The following is a 22,821-nucleotide window of genomic DNA, read 5'->3' as shown; positions in this document are numbered from 1 at the left end:
TTGGGAAGACTCTAAGGGAGTAACGAGGTTGTGGGGGAGGTTTGGGCAGCTGTTTCTAATTTTGCCTGGAAGTTACCCTAATTCGATGACCTTTTGTGTCCCCTTAGGCGCTCTAGCATTACACGAGGAGACATACCCTATTTCACACGCTGTTTACAAATCATAAAGCGCCATCACACCTTCAGCGATTTGCAAGCCTCCGTGGTATTTCAGGTAACTGAATGCTCTTTACAGCTCAAATCTCCGTCTGTAGAAACACATTTAAACCTCATGAACTGGGACACCGGCTCTCAGACGAACTCATCGTCGAAAGCGGCACCCAGTCTCCGGGTTGGCGGGCCCCGCCTACAGCCCTCCTGGGCACCTGCTGTGGGGCTTCACGGCGAGCCGAGCCCCGCCCCGGGGCCCGCCCCCGCCCACGGTCCTTAAGGTCCTGCTCCGGACGCGCCCCACAGCGCAGCCTGTGACTCTGCAGGGACCGCGCTCCCGGACCGGCCGCTCTGAGGATGGAGAAGAGGGCTCGGAGCTCCTCCAGGGAGGCCCATGGGAGAGGCGGCGGGTCCCCCCACAAGGAGAACAAGAGAGCAAAGGCCGAGAGGGGCAGCGGAGGCCGCGGGCGCCGGGATGCCGGGCGCGAGCGGCCAGGCTCTGGGAGGGCAGCGAGCCCAGAGGAGCCCCGAGCGCCAGCAGCCACCGTGGTGGACGTCGATGAAGTCCGGGGCTCCGGCGAGGAGGGCACCGAGGTGGTGGCGCTGCTGGAGAGCGAGCGGCCAGAGGAAGGTACCAGGCGGCAGGTCAGGGACCAGGGAGGGTGAGCGACCTTTCCAAGTGGTACCCAAAGGATGTCAGATAAGGTGCACCCAGAGCCACCGAGAGCAGCCTGCTGGACCTGCTCGGATTCCTAAGGAATAAAAGGCACGAGTTAAGACCCACCGACCCCCCCAGGGGTGGAGACCACAATACATCAGAAGAAATACAAATAAACTAAATACTGTACCGTTGGTCTCAGGGGCCAGCCATGGATGAGAGGTAGGAGTGTGGTCCAGGTTGGGGACCAATCAGCGTAAAAAAGGAACCATGCAGCTGGTTTCTGTGGCCGTGGAAGAGTATATAGGCACCTAATTTAAGTAAAGACATGCATGAGCTGGTGGTTCTGGGTAACTATGTAGCTTATTCTTCTCTCCTCATCCTCACGCCTCAGTTTTACCTAAAAGCATTTTAGACTTTCTTTGGGATGATCATTCTTTCTAAAAAGTAGAGGCAGCAGAGGCAAGTAGAGAAAAGGCAGACCCAAGCTGAAATCTCAGCTAGCCACATGATCACAGTCAGGGCCTTAACCATCTGTCTAATGGGGATAACAAGGGCACCGACCTCAGAGGGTGGTTGTGAGGATAAAATGAGATAAGACATCCAAAGCACTTTGCACAGAGCCTGGAGCAAGGAACATACTCAATGAGAGCAGAAGCCTTGCAAGCTCAATGAGAGGAAAGTTGGACCAAAGGAGAGAGTCACCGGGAAAGGTATCTCTTTGGCTTCTGCAGGTGAAGCAACTCTTAGGAACAAATTTATCTGCTTTTATTACCTTTTATAATGAATGGAAGAAGAAAACTCATTACACCTTAAGTGTAGGATGAGGGAGATTTAAAGGAAAGTAAATAAAGAATAGTGTGTTTTATTGCTTTCTGCTGGCTATGAAATTTTAACATTTCCTGGCTGCTAGCAATGCAGTATGTGCTGGAGCTTTGAAAGCTATGACTTGAGAAAGATTCCTGCAGTTGGGGTATAGTTTTTGTGGCCCATGGTAATTCTGGTTTGCCTAACTGATGCCCTTTCTTCGGTCAGAAACTTCTGGTCATTAAAAGGTTGTTGGGTTCAATGTTACAGTAATGCGGAGGTTGGAGGTCTTGTAAAGATTGTGTTTCAGACCACATTGGTGGGGGTGGGCAAGGAAGGGAGCCCCCATTTATGGAGCCCCTACTATGTGCCAGGCACACAGTAGGTGTTTTACTGAGTAGTATCATTCTCATATCACAGATGAGGAAAAATGCTGAGAAATTAAGTAACTTGCCCAAGACCTACAGCTGGGAAGTGAAGAAGCCAGAATTCCAAAGACAGACAGTCTGACTGAAAAGCCCATCCTTGCATGGTGCCGCTCCTGATTTCTGGTCAGGGTCCCAGCACTGCCACCAGCCAGCTGTGGCCTTGGGCAAGTAGCTTCACCTTGGTGGGCTTCACTCAATTTCTCCAGCTATAAAGTGACTAGAGCCCAAGACCCCAAGCAATGGATGAGAAGTCCCATTAAGGACAAGGCAGCCTTGCAGAGCCCTTGTCTGGGAAGGTTTCTTGTGGCTCCAGGAGGAAAAGGCAACAACATCCCCTCCTCCTCCTCCTCACTTAACTCCACACTCCCACAGCCAGGCTACTTAAGACTTGGGAGAAACAAAAAGGAGCTTCATTTTACCAAAATGTTGGGCATTCTTGGCCTGTGTGGAATCTAAAGGCTCTTTAACATTTAATGTTTCTAATGTTTCGCTATTTACTTAACCCAAACCAATTGGATATTCAAGGAACTTCTTCCAGGAGAATAGTCTTTTGTGAATAAAGCTTCAAGTTAGGTTTTGGGTATAGATATTAGTTTTCTCTTCAGCTCCCTAACTACTGTATGAAAGAATTTTGAGGACTTTCTTCACTTATAAAATGTAATTTTGCCTGTATGTACATTTATTTATTTTTACTTACCATGTTTACCTCTGGCAAATGAAATACATTTATAAACTAATTAAACATGCAATAACACTGTTATTGCCCTCAGGGAAGAATATTGTAAAAACTAACATGATATTGATAGAGCATTTCCCAAAGTAGGTTGCATGAGAAATAAAGTCTATAGCACATGAATTCCTTAAAGAAACATGCCTGGTTAAATGTTTGGGAAATACTGGGTTAAAGGAAGCTGAGAATGCTTCGTTGCAGGGATTCTCCTGGCTCCAGTATGCTGATGAACACTGGGGAACTCCAGGGGTGGGATACAGTCCGCAATACATTCATGCTTCGCTTAACAACAGGAGACACTCTGAGAAATGCATTGTTGGGTGATTTCATCGTTGTGCCGACATCATGGAATGTTCTTACACAAACCTAAGTGGTCTAGCCTACGACACACCTAGGCTGTATGGCACTAATCTTATGGGACTGAGCTCTTTCTTTGGATTAGGGTGTGGCTTCCCAGACAGTCTTTGAAAATCGCCTTTCTGGGATTAACATTAGTCCATCAGTGTCTGTAAAAAAGTGATAAGGAACTGGAGTGCACAACATCCAGGTTGCTTGGGTGATAAATGAAACAGTGTCTGGGAAAGCCGATCTCAAGAACACAAGCTTCCCGGGGCCTTGTCTTGTTTATGTTGTGTCGTCAGGGCCTGGGATAGTGCCCGAGGCAATATAGGTCCTCAATAAATATTTGTTGAACGTAAGAAGGAAGGACAAGTGGATAGAGAAAATGATTAAAATGTAATAGTTTTGTAAATCTCAAGAATTTTAATCTCCGGGTACTAGAAAACTGGTCAAAGGAATTCTATTTGTCAGTTTAAAAACCTCAGAGAGGACTAGAAGGTGAGTAAAGATTTGGAAGGGTGAAGAGTCTATCTTGAAGGGCTGGGAAGAAAGAGGATAACTCATCGGCCTGAAAATTTTATCTCCATGTCTGAAACAACTGGAAAGGTCATCATCAAATTGATGTGCATATCTCTTGAAGGGGGCAGATATGCAAGCTGCGCCACTGCAAAACTAACATCAGCACTAGAAAGAGGAAACTGAGGTTCGAAGAGGTCATATGCCTTGCTCTGACAGAAAATGGTAGAATCAGAATTGGAACTCATACTGCTCCGCCTTCCATAGGCCCAATTAGCCCTTCCCACAGACAATGCCCCAGGTCCTGTGAACTGACCACTCTGATATCCAGCTCATGCTAATATTTCCAGCAGTGTCTACAAACTGCTCTGACCTTGAGACCAAGGAGTGGACCAACAAGTACTAGTCAGTGAATATGGTGAAGTTCCTATATAATTATTCTTCTGCTTTTTTTTTTTAAGGTACCAAGTCTTCCAGTTTAGGGGCCTGTGAGTGGCTTCTTGTCCTCACATCCCTGCTCTTCATCATAGTGACCTTCCCTTTTTCTATCTGGTTCTGCATAAAGGTGAGATTCCATGAGGACCCAGTAAGTAATTTCCTGGTGCCTCTCACTGACCTCAACGTGTCCACCCCTACTTCTTTATTTTGGTACATGCTGTCTGCTCTGCGTGGAATGCCCTCACCACCACTCACCTTCCAGGAGACTTCTTACTCCTTGAAGACCTTTCCCAAATGTAACTGTGAAGCCTTCCTTCACTTTCCCGTACTATCATTCCCTTCCTTGTACTCTTGTGTACTCTGCTTTCACATCTATTCTAGCACTTACCCCATGTATAGTATTTGTTGACAGCTGATCTCTCCCGTTAGACTGAGAGCCCCATCAGGACAGGGGCTATGTCTAGGTCATCTGTACTCTGTAACACAAGGACGAGCCCAAAAGAGATCATGATGTCTACTTCCACTGGTGACACTTCAAGGAAACTTGTTAGACAGCTTCTGTAGACCATGAATGACACTTATCTTTGGCCCACAGGTGGTTACACTTGCCTGCCCTTGGAGTAAATGAAGACCTATGTCAGTTCAGGAAGCACATTAGAAGGAATTAGAAGTACAAGGAGCTTATTGGGAGCCATTGTCTGTGACAGATTAAGGGGAGAGAGAGCAAGAGAAAGCAAGGAAAACCTTCAGACGATGATGCAGGTCTGACACCTGTGCTACGAGAAGGGGAAGGAAGGATTGAACAGAAAGAGCCTCAGACTGTGGTGCAGCTCGAAGAAAGTCTTGGCTAGCCTGAAAGGGAACTCCAGAGCAAAGTTTGCTTCATAGAGGAGTTTCACTATGGGCAGAAATGGCCAGGCCCTAGTACCCTCACCATTCTTGGTCATTGGCTGAAGCTGCCAGAGAAGAGCATGTCTATGGCTGGAACCCTACAAATGTTGCTGGGGCCATCGCTGATTGCACTCCTCGTGCAGGCTCTTCTTCCTCTCCTCCTCCTCCTCTTCGTCCTTATCTTCCTTCCCTTCCTTCCCTTCCTTCTTCCCCTTCTTCATGAAAGGGTATTGGATTTTGTCAAATGCCTTTTTTACATCTATTGAGATGATCATGTGGTATTTGCCTTTTATTCTATTGATATGGTGTATTACATTCATTGAATTAAACCAACTGTGTATTCCTAGGGTAAGTCCCACTTGGTTATGGTGCATAATCCTTTTATATGTTACTGGATTCGGGTTGCTGGTAATTTGTTGAGGATTTTTGCATCTATATTCATAAGAGATATTAGTCTATAGTTTTCTTATGTTGTGATGTCTCTGTTTTGTTTTGGTATCAGGGTAATACTGGCCTCAGAGAATGAGTTGGGAAGATTCCCCTCCTCTTCTAGTTTTTGGGAGAATTTGTGAAGAACTGGTATTACTTCCTCTTTAAATGTTTGGCAGAATTCACCAGTGAAACTATCTGGTCCTAGACTTTTATTTGTGGGAAACTTTTTTTTTTTTTTGAGGAAGATTAGCCCTGAGCTAACATCTGCCACCAATCCTCCTCTTTTTTTTTGCTGAGGAAGACTGGCCCTGAGCTAACATCCATGCCCATCTTCCTCTACTTTATATGTGGGATGCCTGCCGCAGCATGGCCTGACAAGCAGTGCATAGGTCCACACCCAGGATCTGAACCGGTGAACCCCAGGCTGCCAAAGCAGAATGTGCGAACTTAACCACTGCACCACTGGGTTGGCCACCTATTTGTGGGAAATTTTAATACTACTAACTCAATCTTTTACTTCTAGATCTTTTCAGTTTTTCCTTCTCTTCTTGTGTCAGTTTTGGTAGTTTGTGTCTCTATAGGAATTTGTCCATTTCATCTAAGTTATCTAATGTGTTGGCATATGGTTCATAGTATTTTCTCTTATAATGTTTTTTATTTCTGTAAGAACAATGGTGATGTCCCTATCATTCCTCTTTCATTCCTGATTTTGGCAATTTGAGTATTCTCTCTTTTCTTGATCAGACTAGCAAAATATTTGTCAATTTTGTTAATCTTTTTAAAGAATCAACTTTTGGTTCCTTGATTTTCTCTATTATTTTTCTATTTTCTATTGCATTTATTTCCACTCTAATCTTTATTATTTTCTTATTTCTGCTTGTCTTAGATTTAGTTTGCTCTTCTATTTCCAGTATCTTAAGGTAGAAGATTAGGGTATTATTTTGAGATATTTCTTTTTTTTTCTTATAGGCATTTACAGCTAGAAATTTTCCTCTAAACATTGCTTTAGTTGCATCCCATATGTTTTGGTATCTTGTGGTTTTGTTTTCATTCATCTCAAAGTATATAATTTTTTTGGGGTAATTTCCTCTTTGACTCATTGGTTATTTTAGAGTGTGTTGTTTAATTTCTATGTATTTGTGAATTTCCCAAATTTCCTTCTGTTATTGACTTCTAATTTCTTTCCGTTGTAATCAGAGAATATATTTTGTGTGATTTAAATCCTTTTGAATTCATTGAGGTTTGCTTTATGGCCTAGCATGCAGTCTGTCCTGGAGATGTTTTGTCTGTGCTTGAGAAGAATGTGTATTCTGCTGTCGTTGGATGGAGTTATGTGTAGATGTCTATTAGGTTGAGTTTGTTTACGGTGTTGTTCAAGTCTTCTGTTTCCTTGTTGATCTTCTGTCGTCTTGTTCTATAAATGATTGAAAATGGGATATTAAAGTCTCCAACTATTGTTGAATTGTCTATTTCTATATTCTTTTCTCTGGATTTTTGCTCTATTTTCAGGTGCGTATATGTTTATCAGTGTTATACTTTCCTAATGCACTGACCCCTTTATCATTATACAATGTCCTTCTTTATCACTAGTAACATTTTTGTGTGTTTGTTTTAAACTCCATTTTGTCTGATAGCAATATGCCACTCTTGCTCTTTTGGTTGCTCTTTGTGTGGTATATCTTTTTTCCCTCCTTTTACTCTCACCCTATTTGTATTTTTGAATCTAAAGTGTGTCTCTGGGCCAGCCCCAGTGGCCTAGTGGTTAAGTTCAGTGCACTCTGCTTCAGCAGCCCGGGTTTGATTCCCAGGCGCTGACCTGTACCACTCATCTGTCAGTTGCCATGCTGTTACAGCGGCTCACATACAAAAAGAGAAAGATTGGCAACAGATGTTAGCTCGGGGTGAATCTTCCTCAGCATAAAAATAAAATGTGTCTCCTATAGACAGCATATAGTTGACATCAGGTTCTTCTTAAAGGGTGATCTGAGCACCTGCATGGCTGCCATGAGCTGCAACACTGACTCAGCCACAATTTGTGGAGAAGGCTCTCAGGTCTGATCACTTAAGAGCAAGCCCTAAGAAGCCAATTAAGTAGACATGAAAGTAGAACTAGACAGTTACATTTGAGCAAGGTCTTGAAGGAGTAAGACTCCTCTTCATCTCTGAGAAGAATTTATTTCTTCCAATAAAAGCCGAAAAGAAACAAGAAATGCTAGGGAATCAAGAAACTGGGGCTGTCTGGGGCAATCATTGTTTCAACAAGCAAGGTAGTGTTCAGGCACAGGAGTTCTAAATCTCACAAGGATGAACAAGACATGGTTCTTGGCCTCAAGGGACTTATCAGTAGGTAGTAGAACCTGTTACCTGAACCCATTCAAAATGTGTTACTTCTGGTTTCTCCATTGCGTTTTCATACTTGACTAATTATATTCAATGGAGCTTTCTAAAGTGGAGGGAGAATGAAGAAGGAAAACAGACTTGTCTACAGTCACAAGTAAATTCTTCATTCATTAAACAAATATTTATTGGACACTTACTATGCATCAGGCATTTTTTAGGCACTTAGAAAAATGCTTAACTCCATATCATTAGGGAGTTCACAACCTGGTGGGGCATATATATAAATATGACCAACTAAGCTACTGATAAGCAAGCAGTAGAACCCAGCTTCTGATACTGGGCCAGAAAGTGAAGTTCATTTTTAAAGTAGTGTGCAGTAACTTTCCCATCTCTCTTCTAAAAGACAGACATTTCTACACAGAGAATCTCCTTTTTTGTCACTTAAAAATAGCACTACACATTTTCAGGGAACACTGAACTTTTTCTTTTTTGGAAGATTAGCCCTGAGCTAACATATGCCACCAATCCTCCTCTTTTTTGCTGAGGAAGACTGGCCCTGAGCTAACATCCATGCCCATCTTCCTCTACTTTATATGTGGGACGCCGGCTACAGCATGGCTTGACAACCAGTGTGTAGGTCCACACCTGGGATCCGAACCAGCGAACCCCATGCCGCCAAAACAGAACATGCAAACTTAACCACTGCGTCACTGGGCTGGCCCTGAATTTTTCTAAATACATCACCAGTGAAAACTGGCAAGTAAAATCCAACTTAATCCTGTTTAACTGACCTCAGAAGAAATTTAGTTTGAAACAAAATATAAGAAGTGATATTAAAATATACTCCATCTTTGGAGGCCAGCCTGGTGGCACAGCGGTTAGGTTCGTGCATTCTGCTTTGGCGGCCTGGGGTTTGCTGGTTCGGATCCCGGGTGTGGACATGGCACCGCTTGTCAAGCCATGCTGTGGTAGGCGTCCCACATATAAAGTAGAGGAAGATGGGCATGGATGTTAGGTCAGGGCCAGTCTTCCTCAGCAAAAAGAGGAGGATTGGCAGCAGTTAGCTCAGGGCTAATCTTCCTCAAAAAAACAAATATATATATATACACACTCCCTCTTTTTGTTAAAGAGTAATGATTGATATATATAAAAGATAATAATGCAGAACTCACAGAAAAATACAAAATTAAACACGCTGTGATAAATATGCTGTAATTTCTTTGATTTAGGGAACATTGTGGAAGCATTATTTTTTAGATAATCATGACTCTTTAATCAAAATTCTGTCCATGGGCTCAAAAATTAACATGGCCAATATACTTTTTCACTGGTTTCAGAAATTCTACACTTACTAAATATAGATTTTGGAAATATAAGTATTAACAAATTTTTTTCTTAGTTCTCAAAACACAAGATTTCTGATACCTAGGATCACTCTCATGCCAAGGCCTTTTTTTTTTTTTTTAAGATTTTATTTTTTCCTTTTTCTCCCCAAAGCCCCCCGGTACATAGTTGTGTATTCTTCGTTGTGGGTTCTTCTAGTTGTGGCATGTGGGACGCTGCCTCAGCATGGTCTGACGAGCAGTGCCATGTCCGCGCCCAGGATTCGAACCAACGAAACACTGGGCCGCCTGCAGCGGAGCGCGCGAACTTAACCACTCAGCCACGGGGCCAGCCCCTCATGCCAAGGCCTTTTGAAGACTTTCTTTTTCTTTCTTGGAGTGATTCAAAAGTATTACATTTCTTTTTAGGTTGTACAGGAGTATGAGAGAGTAATTATATTCCGGCTGGGACATCTGCTTCCTGGAAGGGCCAAAGGCCCTGGTAAGAAATACCTTTTTTACCCCCTATAGACTTGCTGGTTTCTTCAATCCACGCATATTTGTAGTATGGACCTCAGATTACATGAAGCAACTAGATTCATGATATCTTCATTTTCCAGTCCGTTACTTGTAACACAGTTTATTAAGAAATTCTTCAGAGAGCATTACTACCAGGTCACAGTGACCCAGAGAGAGGATGGGTGCCGAGAGCCAAGTGCCAGGACCAGGCTGGCTGGAGTAACAAGAAGGCTTAGGACCCAGGGCCAGGCACCCGTTTGAGCAGAATGTGTACATGCTCAGTTAATTCTCAGAGCAAATTCTCTGCGAGAATTTGTGAATTCTCAGAGCAAAGCTGAGCTAGTTCAGAGTCCAGAGGGTCAGACCAAACTATGGGAGATGGGTAAAGTTCAGCATCCACATAACAAATTGGCCTTCAGTTAGTGGAATTTAAGAAACATAAACTGAGCACTTCTTGTGTTTCAGATGCTGTGTAACTCCCAGGGAGATGAAGATGGATGAATGAGACATAGTTTCCGATCTCTAGGACCTTAAAGGCTAGTGGTGTTGATGTCCAGAGGTCCAATCTGATCATGGGGCACAGATAGAAGTATAGTTAGTCTGAAATTCTAGTAGTTGGGGTTTGGCGATGCCAGCTAATCAGGAAGGCGTGAGAGGGGCATAGTCCCACTGTGCATATACTGGAAAGGGTCCAAGTTCCAGGCCACTTCTACAGAAACAGGCAGAGAATAGACCAGAGTAAAAGACACAAGTCAGAGTTTGAAGATTCAGAATCAACAGATGGGTTCACACAAAAGTAGAACCAGACCCTGAGTTCTAGGATGGGGACTGTCCTGTTCTGATTCTAGTTTTCAGCATCCTTCTTGACTGGGGCTAGAAAGGGCTGGTAGTTGGGCTGCTCCTCAGAGAGATCCTGGGCTCTGTAGATGCTGCTTGTTTCAACAAAGCTTTGGCTCTTGCAGGAGCCTGCAGTGTCCGTGGGCTCTCAGAAATCTCAAATCAATCTAAAATGTTTATTTCACATTTACCCTGTACATTACGTTGGATGGATGAGGAATAACTAGCCAACCAGAAGGCTGTGGTATCAGGATATTGCTATTCTGATTACCTCTGGGGCTCACATTTTAAGAAACACCATATGGAGGTTGCTGGCTCTAAAGTTTATCACCTTGGTACATAAATGAATTAAAAAATAATTTTACAGAGCACCTAAAAGGCACTAAGTCAGGCAATAAAGCTAACAATAGTGTATAAGATATTCTTGTGAGGGAGTTCAAATCTAGTGAAGGAGACAGTCATGGGACACAAGATCTAGAGGGGTCAGCACCGTAACCAAGGTGACCATACAGCCCATTTAACTGGGGATAATCCCTGTTTATGCCTATTTTCCTGGAGTAAGTGGTAACAGTGTTCTCCTTTTACCCTCAAAAGTGTGCCAGATTAAACACCAGATTATCTGGTAACCTTAGCAACAACAAACACACTATGCGGAGGAGGTGGTGCCCAATGGTCTGTGTGTAGTTAGAGGCTAAAAAAAGCAATGCATGGGCAACCTGACCCCAAAAAGGTGAACCCAAAACAGTATCCATGCTAGCCATTCACCTGTCACTTCTCTCTCCCCCTCTTCTAGGCCTTTTCTTCTTTTTGCCTTGCCTGGACACCTACCACAAGGTTGACCTTCGTCTCCAAACCTTGGAGATACCTTTTCATGAGGTAAGCCAAATGATGGATTTTGCTTTCTCTCTACGTGTGGCTGAGCCACCAATTCTCATCTAAAACAAAATGATTATTTAAGCTCAAAAGTAGAAAAGGCAAGTAGAGGTATAGACTACATCAAAATTAAAGACTCCCGTGCCTCAAACGACACAATCAACAGAAAGCACAGGCAACCTATGGAATGGGAGAAGATATTTGAAAATAATATATCTCACAAGAGGTTAATATCCAGAATATGTAAAGATATCTTATAACTCAACAACAAAAAAGCAAACAACCCAATTAAAAGTGGGCAAAGGACTTTGTGATAGTTAATTTTATGTATCAACTTGGATAAGATATGGTACCCAGATATTTTGTCAAATGCATGTGGATGTTGCTGTGAAGGTATTTTTTAGATCAGATTAATATTTAAATTGGTAGGCTTTGATTAAAGCAGATTACCCTCCGTAATGTGGGTGGGCCTCATCTAGTAAGTTGAAGGCCTTAAGTAAAAGACTAACCGGGGCCAGCCCCGTGGCCAAGTGGTTAAGTTCGCACACTCCGCTTCGGCAGCCCAGGGTTTCGCCAGTTCAAATTCTGGGCGCAGACATGGCACCACTCATCAGGCCATGCTGAGGCAGCGTCCCACATGCCACAACTAGAAGGACCCACAACTAAAAATATACAACTATGTACCAGGGGCTTTCAGAGAGAAAGGAAAAATAAAATCTTAAAAAAAAAAGGTAAAGAAAAAGACTAACCTAACCTCCCCTGGAGAAGGAGGCAATTCTGCCAGCAGACTGCTCTCAGACTCTAGCTGCGACATCACCTCTTCCTTGGGTCTTCAGCCTTTTGGCCTATCCTGAGGCTTTTGGATTTGTCAGCCTCTACAATTGTGTGAGCCAATTTCTTAAAATCTCTCTCTCTCTTTCTCTCCACACACACCCCCCAATGATTCTATTTCTCTGGGGAGCTCTGACTAATACAGACTTGAATAGACATTTCTCTAAAGAAGATATACAAATGGCCAAAAAACCCACAAAGAGATGTTCAGCATCACTAATCATTAAAGAAATGCAAATCAAAACCACCATGATGGCTACTATAAAGGAAAAAAAAGAACCAAAAAATAGCAAGTGTTGGCGAAGATGCAGAGAAATTGGAACCCCTGTATACCATTGGTGGGAATGTAAAATGGTGCAGCTGCTGTAGAAAACAGCACCGTGGTTCCTCAAAAAATTAAAAATAGAGTTACCATTTGATCCAGCAATTCCACTTCTGCACGTACACCCCAAAGAATTGAAAGCAAGGTTTTGAAGAGATATTTGTGTACCTATGTTCATAGCAGCATTATTCACAAAAGCCAAAATATGAAAGCAACCCAAGTGTTCATCAATGACTGAATGGATAAAGAAAATGTGGTATATACCTACAATGGAATATTATTCAGCCTTAAAAAGTAAAGAAATTCTGACATATGCTACATCATGGATGAACCTTGAATAGTATGCTAAGTGAAATAAGCTAGTCACAAAAAGACAAATGCTGTATGATTCCACTTAAATAAGGTACCTAGAGTAGTCAGACTCAGAGACAGAAAGTAGAATGGTAGTTGGAGAGGGGAATGAGGAGTTGTTGTTTAATGAGTTTCAGTGTTGCAAGATGAAAATAGTGCTGGAGACCAGTTGCACCACAATTTGAATGTACTTAACACTACTGAATTGGACATCAAAAATGATTAAGATGATAAATTTGATTATCACAATTAAAAATTAAAGGAAAAGTAGGGTAGCATATAGATTTTTCTGTTAGTAATTCAGATTTATAAGCCTTTCCTATATTGTCTCCTACTTTCAGTTTGAAGTTCTTTCTCATTCTTTCTTTTACTAAGTAGAAATGTAAATGAAATTATATATTTTTTAAAAGTCTTGTTTTAGATAATAAAATGTAAAAAAGGAAGAAATAAAATTTGCCCCTAATCCTATTACCTATAGATAAATGTTGATATTTTGGAGTATATCCTCTCAGATTTTTCTATATGTGTGGTTCTATTTACACACGGGTATATATAGCATACCATACACAGTATTTTGTAACATGCCTTTTTACACTCAACAATCTATTGTGATCATCTTTTCATATATTAGCTACGTTCCTCCCCTTTTATTTTAAGTGGACACATAGCATTTCATTGTATGGACGTACCACAAGTTATAATTCCCTATGGTTGATATTAAGTTATTTCCAATTTATTATTGCAACACTATGAATAACAACCTTGCAACTAAATGCTTAAAATATGTCCTTGTGCTAAGTGCTTAAAATGGAAATGCTGAGAACGTGCATCTTTAGGGCTTTGGGTGTGTGTCACCAGTCTGCCCTCTAGCGTACGCCCAGCAAGCCAAACAGGAAAGTGCTTGTTTCCCAGAATGGGCTTCTCTCTTGGCACAGTTTTTGGCATCAGTTTAAAAAGACCAGATATACAATTAACTGAATGTCTTCATATCAGGAAATTATTCATGATTTTTTTACAGAAGGATTTACAACAGGATTAAACTGGGAGTTCTTTAGTGTATTTAATAAAAACTCCATAATCTTCAAAACCACATCTATTTTGAATGAAGGGTGAGCCAGCTACTCTTTTTTTCCTTCTCGCTATAATCTTACTCTGAGAAAATGCCCTTTGAACACGTTTAGCTCCTCTCCACCCACATGGGAAAGGAGCCCCAAAATCAGGCCCGTCATGCAAACGTTTTTTTCTGCCCAGATTGTGACCAAAGACATGTTCATAATGGAGATAGATGCCATCTGCTACTACCGAATGGAAAATGCGTCTCTTCTCCTGAGCAGTCTCGCTCATGTGTCCAAAGCTGTCCAATTCCTTGTGCAAACCACCATGAAGCGTCTCCTGGCACATCGATCCCTCACCGAAATTCTTCTGGAGAGGAAAAGCATTGCCCAAGATGTAAAGGTACTTCGATAAACTTAACATCAAATAGGTCGAAATATCGCTTTATCTCTTTTTCATTTCTTCATTGGCCATTGTTGAGTCTTCCATGTGCCAGGCACCCACTGCTGAAGAGGTCATCCCTTAAGGAGCTGATAACTAAGTCAGAGGTTGCCAAATGGACCCTGAGCCTATCATAGTCACCAATCTGGTGCTGATTACTCAGTCATTGACACAGTTTTTGCTCTCAACCCTACCCAGTGGCTTTAGACTAATTGTAAAGGGCCCACATGGCACAAAGTGGTGGGAGTGGGAGCTGGCAGTGGTGGGGGGGCTGTGCAGGAGGGGATGGTGGTCCACGAAGATGATGAGGAATGGTTCCCGGCAGCTTACAGTCTAGTAGGGGAAACAAGCAAAGTTAAATAATGATAAATTCAAATAAGACTTTCAGAGAACAAGAGGTAAGATGTCATTGACCTTTACATGATTAATTACCCAATCAATCATGTAGATTTAATTGATTTCAATGAGAGGAGGCAGAGAAGAGCAAGAACTGCCTCACGAGCAGCCTCCGCTAGCCCGCAGGCAGCAAGCTCAGCAACCTCGCCCACGCCAGGGCAGGCATCTTTGATTCTCCCCGAGACAAGCTGGCAAAGATATTCAGAAGAGAGGTGAAAACAAAACAGGATTCCAGGCAGCTGGCTAGTCAAGTAGCAGTGACCATGATGGAGCCTGTCATTGAGGCCATGGGGCACCCAGGCCCGGAATTGAGTTAGGAGGTTACAAATCACGTCTAGCTGAAAGGAGAACCTCCAATAGAAGGATCTAAGAATCAAAGACATTGATAACGATTGTGCTTGATGAAGCCTGGGCAGTGATTAAACTGAGAAAATGAGGTTTCCAAATGTTTGTGACTTGTCCAACTTGATACAGATAAAACCGCGATTAGTATCCTGATGGAAAAGGGAAGAACTTAGGAAATAAGAGAAGCTGGAAAGGAAAAATAAGCACACTCAGGAGTTGTTGCTCTGGAATTTAAAACCACTCAAGTGGGGCTGGCCTAGTGGCGCAGCAGTTAAGTGCGCATGTTCCACTTCTCATTGGCCTGGGGTTCGCCGGTTCGGATCCTGGGTGCAGATATGGCACCGCTTGGCAAAAGCCATGCTGTGGTAGGTGTCCCATGTATAAAGTAGAGGAAGATGGGCATGGATGTTAGCTCAGGGCCAGTCTTCCTCAGCAAAAAGAGGAGAACTGGCAGTAGTTAGCTCAGGGCTAAACTTCCTCAAAAAAACAAAAACAAAAACAAAAAACAAACCACTCAAGTGTGCTCCCCCTCTTTTCCCTTCAGCCTCTCCTCCTGGTCATCCTTCCCCTCTAAAGGATAAAGGACAGGGTCCAGACTCTTGACATTCAAGCTTGCCTTTGTTACATTGGATTATAATTTATGTATTTATACGTTTCTCTTCCCCGATTATGAACTCCACATTGGCAGAGGTCATATTTTATTCATCTCTGTCCTTAGCACCTGGCAAAGGGCTTGTTGAACAGCAGCCAGATAATGTTTTTTGGATGAGTGAATAAATGACCCAACTTTGGTAGCCTCACCTCTCGCTGTCCTTCTCCCACCCTATCTGACACTCCAGCCTACTTACCTTACTCCAGCGTCCAGCACTGTGATGCTTCCAAATGCCTCCTCTTAAGCTGTTTCCTCTCCTTGGAATACTTCCCTTTTCCCCACAGGCAAAATTGTATTTGTTCTTTAAGATGCCACCTCCTCTGTGGCATCTTTTTCAACATTCCTTCCTCTCACCAACCCCAAATTAGTCTTCTAGGGTTCTCAATGCACTAAGCTAGCTATTTATCTGGCCACAAAGAAATCATCAGAAATAAGTTAAAAAGGAAAGAGTGTGATCCCACATGCCGAGCTCCAAGCCTTGCCTCTCCTTTCCAGAACCCACAGTTCATTTTCTTCCCCGTCCTGGGACCGAGAAGCAGGGGAAACAGATGCCACCAACAGGAAGGGAGAGGAATCACCCGTAAATGAAAGCCGTCTGGGAGAGACAGGAGAGACTCTGGTTCTCTAATGAGAGCGTTTTAAAACAAATTTAACAAAGACACCATCTGCATTATTTTCTATTGCTTCTGTAACAAATTACCACAAACTTGGTGGCTAAAACAGCACCCATTTAATCTCTTACAGTTTTGAAGGCCAGAAGTCCAAGATCAGTTTCACTGGGCCAAAGTCAAGGCGTCAGCAGGGCTGGTTTCCTCTGGAGGTTCTGAGAGCAGAATCTGTTTCCTGGCCTTTTTCAGCTTCTAGAAACAGCCTGCATTCTTCAGCTTGTGGCCCCTTCCTCCATCTGCACAGCACGTCCCCCCAGTCTCTGCCTCCATCATCACGTCGCCTTCTCTTCTGTCCTCAGATCTCCCTCTGCTTCCCTCTTACAAGCACTCTTGTGATTGCATTCAGGGCTCTCTGGGAAGATCTAGGATAATCTCCCCACTTTCAAATCCTTTACTTTAATCACATCCACAAAGGCCCTTTTGGGTAACATTCACAGGTCCTTGGGATTAGGACATGGATGTCTTTGGAAGTCATTATTCAGCCTACCACATCATCTTTAATTCCACAAATATTTATCAAGTGGCACTGTGCAAATTAAACAACTTTTTGCAAAGCACCGTGATGTTAAAACAAAAGAGGGGAACAATGTTGTTTCAGAAGAAATGTGCTTTCTCAATACAGAACGGTGGCCATCAGTGCACAGGGGGCTCTACTCCCACCTGGACGTTCTCACTGACATCTTAACTCTTCCCTCCACAGGTCGCCCTGGATTCAGTGACTTGTATTTGGGGAATCAAAGTGGAGAGAACAGAAATGTGGGTAGGAAATTAACCAGGTAGAACGATATGATAAAGGAAAATATTTTGGTTTCATTTAACATTTTTTATTTGAAAATTATTTTCATGGAATGAGCACCATAGCCATATTAGCATAAATTTGGAAAAAAGAGGAAAAAATCATTTATTACCTCATAGCCATAACACAACTATTGTAACATTTGGGCAAATTACTTTCGCATTTTGTCTCTATAGATTTTCAAATATATTTTTTTAAGATAAAATTCACATAACATAAAACTCATCATTTTAACTATCTTAACATACAACTCAAGGGCCAGCCAGTGGCATAGTGGTTAAGTTTGCGCATTCCACTTTGGTGGCCTGGCATTCGTGGGTTCAGATCCTGGGCACGGACCTACACAACGCTTGTCAAGCCATGCTGTAGCAGCATCCACATAAAATAGAGGAAGATTGGCACAGGTGTTAGCTCAGTGACATCTTCCTCAAGCAAAAAGAGGAAGATTGGCAACAGATGTTAGCTCAGGGCCAATCTTCCTCACCAAAATAAATAAGTAAATTAAAATTTAAAAAAATAATAATAATAAAGTACAACTCAGTGGTTTTAGTATATTCATAGAGTGGTGCAACCATCACTACCATCTAATTCCAGAACATTTTCATCACCCCAAAAAGAAAGCCTGAACCCATTAAGCAGGAGCTCCTAATTGCCCCCTCACCCCCAGCCCTTGACACCCACTAACTGCTTTCTGTCTCTCTGGATTTGTTCTTCTGGACATTTCATATAAATGTAATCATACAATATGTGGCCTTTGGTGTCTGGCTTCTTTCACTTAACATAATGTTTTCAAGGTTCATGTATGGTGTAGCACGAATCAGTACTTCATTCCTTTTTATGGTTGAATAACCTTCTATTGTGTGGCTATACCACTTTTTGTTTATCTGCTCATCAGTTGACAGACATTTGGGTTGTTTCCACTTTGAGGCTATTATGAATAATGCTGCAGCGAACACGCGTGTGCAGGTCTGCGTGTGAACATGTTTTCAGTTCTCTGGAGTATATACCTAGGAGTGGAATTACTGGATCATATGGTAACTCTGTTTAACTTTGTGAAGAACTGTCAATTGGTTTTTGTCTGTGTATTTTTCATAGATAAAAGGATAAAAATACAGTTTTGTATCTTTTATGCAATATACTAAGTATTGTTCTTATTTGGTTAGTTCTATCCTTTTGAAAATCAGTTCTCTTTTATGAATTAAATTTCTTCCCTTATTATTAATAGTATGGCTCTTCAAGGCTGTTTTTCAGTATTCAAATTTAATAATTGGGATTTAGAAACTTTACGTGGGAAAAAAATAATCATAATACATCCACAAAATTTGTTTTACTTGTAAAGAGAAAACCACAGTTCTACTGTAGCATCAGTGATGGTAAAAGTCTGCCTTTGAAGCCCTGACCCTTGAGACACTCCCCTCTGCCCACCGTCCGTCCAGAGGTCCAGGGACGGCACGCTCTGCTGAATCAGAACTTGCTACACATCAGGAGACAACAGTAGAGAAGGTGGCAGGTCTGCGTGAAAGCCCTGGCTGCTAAAAGCAGTGCTGCGTATCTACCTACCCACGTGTTCTTTCTTTTTCAGCAAGGATGTGAGGCTGCCAGCCGGGCTTCAGCACTCACTGGCTGTGGAAGCCGAAGCACAGAGACAGGCCAAAGTGCGGGTGAGCCAGCACTGAGCAGGCTGTCCTCCCACTGAGGCTGCTCTTTGAGGAGCGCTGGAGGATCCAAAAGGCCCGCTCATAGAGAGCATTTCCCCTCTGCCTTCCCACCTCTCATTCATCCAGGCACTGGGAGGAAATGGGGCTTCTGTCTCTCCTGCCAACTCTATTGTTCTCTTAAAGTGTGTTAATAGCTGCCTGTCTAATGCAACATCTCTTTACCTGTTACACCCCCTCTCTGAGGCTCTCCTCCTTCTTGAGTCTTACCTCCTCCTTCTTGAGTCTTACCTTCACTGTCTCTCCTTAAAGGCGTCTCCTCACACTTCATCCCTCTTCTGTCGTGCAGGCATCTTTCCCTGGATATCAGTCACCTGTCACCTTTAGGTAAATGACACCCAGACCTGTATCCCTAACCTTGCACAAGCTCTGGAGGGATAACCATGAGCAGGGCCCATTCCCTCAACACCAGAGCCGACAGAAGTCTGTGCTACTCATAGCCTCTACTCAGGCATGCCAGTGAGAAGCAAAGATGTGGCTGCCAGCAGCTCCTAAGGATTGAGGTGTGGGTGGGAGGGGTGTTGGGAAGAAGAAAATGAGGACCAAAAAGAGGCAAATTTCTTTTAAAGAACAGAAAGTAGGTGAAGACAAAACTCCCACACATAAGAAAGTCAATAACTTTGGAGCAGTGGGGAGGAGGACAGTGGTCCTCTGGGCAGAGTTGCTTCTAGATCTCTGAATCTAGTCCTCTTTGCCCACTTTCAGCTGGCATTTGGGTGGTGAGCTTGGTGCTTTTTCTTCTGAAATGCTTACCTGAGTTGGCAGTCATCCTTTCAGGATTCCGTGTCTTCACCTGGAATGCTGACCAACCTTTTCTCTATATGGCAAAATCCTACTAATCTTTCAAGACCCTCTAGACAGAATTAATAACTCCCCTTAACACTGCATCTATGCCTGCCGTGGCCCTTAACAAATTTGGCCCTAAGTTACAATTAATAGTATAATCTGTCTCCCTAGACCAAGATCTTGAGAAATACAGTCTGTTCTCCGGTGCTTAATAGCGCCTGTGCACAGTAGATACTCCGTGCTTGTTGGTTGTGTCACACTGAATAGTGATTAAAACCTTCATGGAGCAAAGAAGAAAAATCACTTTGCTTTTCCGGACATCTTTTCTCTAGATGATCGCTGCGGAAGGGGAGAAGGCTGCCTCGGAGTCCCTGAGGATGGCAGCTGAGATTCTCTCAGGCTCTCCGGCTGCTGTTCAGCTTCGATACCTCCATACCCTTCAGTCCTTGTCCACGGAGAAACCTCCCACGGTGGTTTTACCTTTGCCGTGTGACTTGCTAAATTTCCTGTCTTCTCCTAGCAACAGAACTCAAGGAAGCATCCCCTTCCCAAATCCTCCCAAACCTGTTGAGCCACTGAATCCTAAAAAGAAAGACTCTCCCATGTTATAGGAGGAGCCGAGGATAGTGTGCTGGAACGGGGCCTGCCATATACCAGCCACGTCCCTGAGCCGGCTTCTCTGACCTCACTGCCTGCCTTTCTTTGGTTGCCATATGGAATGTCCCTGTAGTGCATGCAGTCACAGTGTAGCAACATAGCTGAGAAGACGGTGAGATGACAGAATGACAAAGAAGCCATGCAACAAGTTTAGGTGGATCATCTAATCAGAGTAACTGTGGGAAAGAGCTTTAGCCGACACTCCTCTTCAGAAAGAATTTAGAGTCTATATGTGGCTAAATTCTGACTTCTGAAAATCTAGGTCAAATGTCCTTTTGCTGTATGCCCTCTGGCCCCTTTGGCAAGTTCTTTGCTGCTCCCACAGCCCTTTCCACACCTCCATCATTGTGCTTATCACACTCTATTGTAATCCTGGACTTTAGATGCAGGCTTCTCTCCAACTGTACCATGCGCTCCTCAGAGGCACGTCTTAGTCATTTTCCCCGACCACGCTCACCCTTGTACACTCTACCCCAGATTCCTCGCACCTAACCCTGGGAGTCGCGCCACGGTGACACTTAAACGTTCCTGAGTGAATGAAAGAAAAAGAGATGTACTTGGGTTGGATATAAAATTTATACTTAATTAAAGAATTTAAAAGGAATTCTTTTTGTGGGCACTCCTTTTCTATATAGAGCAATGAAAGGACAGAAACATTTATCTCATACATGTTGCTTAAAATCTGAGGAAGCGTCACTGTAAATATGGAGCTGATGTATTTTCAGTATGGAATTTACCAGCTTGCTTATTTTTCAAACAATAATAATGTTATGTGATCTATACATGCCCTGAAGTATTCTTTTCTTGTACAGATATTCCCTAGTAGGAATACATTCCTATAATATTATTTAAATCTTATTTTCCATTAACTTGCCTAATACAATTGGAAATACATATCTACAGAAAAAAATTAGCCAAGTAAATAAGAAAGCATACTCAGGTATATAGCAAATGCTCTGTAATCTTAGAAAAAATCAATAATACATAAGACATTACAAAAATATAACTAAAATTGTCATGCTAACAAAGTGCTACTTAAAATGGGAATTTCCATGGTGCTGGTACCGAGAGAAATGGTGGTAACCATCCCCAGTGCCTCACTATTGGGTGATTTCTCTGTCCTTCAGCTCTCTCTTTACTCTTCGTGTTATCCAATGTTATTATTTTATATTGGGGATATCTTCCTGCTGTCCCTCATCGGAACTTTAAACATTTTGCATAAAAACACCTATAAGGTGGTTTTGTTCATGAATGTTAGCCCATAAAACTCTACTGAACGTTATTTCAGAGAGAAAAATGTATTCTGAGCTCCTTGCAGTGGACCTAGAAACTTGTGTAGCATTTTGTCCATTGGAGAGAGGCTGTTTTCTCACTATGTTTAAGTGACAGAAATAAGGCCCAAGATCAAGGATGCTTTGCCTAACCTGTTGTCTCTCAATCACTTCATTCCTTCCCTCTCTGCCATCCTTCCTGACCTCTAAAAAAAGAAAGAACAAAAACTCCCTAGCAGTATATAGTGATGCCAGCCTTAGGGTCATCTCTGTCACATCTCTAGGCCACCTCCTCACCTCCATCCACACCTGGGAAAACCAAACATTCTAGCCCAACCCTGCTATGCCCTAGAACTTTAGCCAAGCAATGTGTCTTCCCAAGATTATGCAGGACTGTTAGATGACTTCAAAACCTATGTATTCATGACAACCATGTCAAATTCATTTATTGTTATAACAATCAGCTTATACGGTTATTATGTACTGAGATGATAACTTTGAATTTTGTTTCAAAAGGCTGCTTCATCCAGCTTTGAGAAATATTTCCATATCTTATTAAAAGAAAAATATCCCCAGTCCCTACTCCCAAGGACCATACTTGCTTGTGTGGGAGTGGCAATGTTGAAAGCCATAGATTGAGTAATCTCTGCTGCGGGCAATGGGAGACTCTGAAGCCAAAGGAGCAGGCAAAGCTCTAAACTGTGCAGAAGTGTCAAAATACAACACGTGGAATCCAAAAGGCTGTCAAATCCAAGTAAGCCACAGGCAGGTTACAACATCTGCCAGAGCCAGCAGTGTGGTGCCAGAGAGGAAAGCAAGCACTGACAAGGCAGCAGTGGATGAAATGAGAGTTAGGGGGCACTCCTGGGTGATTTCCTAGAATGTCTAATCTCTTAGGGTTTCTAGTTTGCTTTTGTGGACCAGCCAGGGCACAGTCATAGATAGTCTAGCCCATTTAAAGGGCCAATGGCAATTAGAACATCCCTGAAGGGGGAAGTATTTCTCATTACCATTGTCTTGGTCCATACCCATCCCAGGGCACTGCTTACTGGAGTTAAGATGACATCAAGAGTTGTTGGTCACTTTTCACCAGTGTGGGTGGTTCCTGATCTCACTTTGGCAAATGTCGGCTTGAGTAATGAAGAAGGAGGTAGGGTCATGCTAGTTCAGGCATAACCAGAGTCAGGAATAGAACAATTAGAAGTGAATGCCAGGGTCATAATGTAATGATGGTTTTTATGACCCTTAATAATTCCAC

The 22,821-nt window shown here is 42.8% G+C and overlaps 1 protein-coding gene and 1 long non-coding RNA gene across 3 annotated transcripts; one reads left to right on the top strand and one right to left on the bottom strand.

Moving 5' to 3' along the window:
• The first annotated feature begins 257 nt into the window (after positions 1 to 257).
• On the top strand, positions 258 to 20,892 carry NPHS2 (NPHS2 stomatin family member, podocin). 2 transcript variants are annotated; one of them, XM_008543505.2, is made up of 8 exons: positions 258 to 780; positions 4,089 to 4,192; positions 9,480 to 9,552; positions 11,200 to 11,282; positions 14,035 to 14,238; positions 17,039 to 17,094; positions 18,717 to 18,795; positions 19,968 to 20,892. In XM_008543505.2, the coding sequence occupies exons 1-8, from the start codon at positions 507 to 509 to the stop codon at positions 20,244 to 20,246; spliced, it is 1,152 nt and encodes a 383-aa protein (XP_008541727.2). In that variant the 5' UTR covers positions 258 to 506; the 3' UTR covers positions 20,247 to 20,892. The 2 variants fall into 2 exon arrangements, with proteins under 2 accessions (XP_008541727.2, XP_008541737.2); XM_008543515.2 differs by having other exon boundaries at positions 452 to 780; positions 17,039 to 17,098.
• On the bottom strand, positions 13,819 to 20,621 carry LOC139078998 (uncharacterized). The gene is made up of 3 exons (XR_011532243.1): positions 19,603 to 20,621; positions 19,081 to 19,148; positions 13,819 to 14,610 (listed from the first exon to the last, which is right to left on the bottom strand). It is a non-coding gene; the product is annotated as an uncharacterized lncRNA (long non-coding RNA).
• Positions 20,893 to 22,821: the final 1,929 nt, after the last annotated feature.

Source organism: Equus przewalskii, chromosome 23, assembly GCF_037783145.1.
Source record: "Equus przewalskii isolate Varuska chromosome 23, EquPr2, whole genome shotgun sequence".
Classification (NCBI taxonomy): Eukaryota; Metazoa; Chordata; class Mammalia; order Perissodactyla; family Equidae; genus Equus; species Equus przewalskii.
The sequence above is the reverse complement of the archived record's forward strand: the minus strand, read 5'-3'. Positions and strand labels throughout refer to the sequence as shown.

Excerpts from the sequence above, each read along its gene's own strand:
- NPHS2 (XM_008543505.2), top strand. The coding sequence starts at position 507 with ATGGAGAAGAGGGCTCGGAGCTCCTCCAGGGAGGCCCATGGGAGAGGC. Across the intron at positions 4,193-9,479 it reads CTATCTGGTTCTGCATAAAG|GTTGTACAGGAGTATGAGAG; the intron begins GTGAGATTCCAT and ends ATTTCTTTTTAG. Across the intron at positions 14,239-17,038 it reads GCATTGCCCAAGATGTAAAG|GTCGCCCTGGATTCAGTGAC; the intron begins GTACTTCGATAA and ends TTCCCTCCACAG.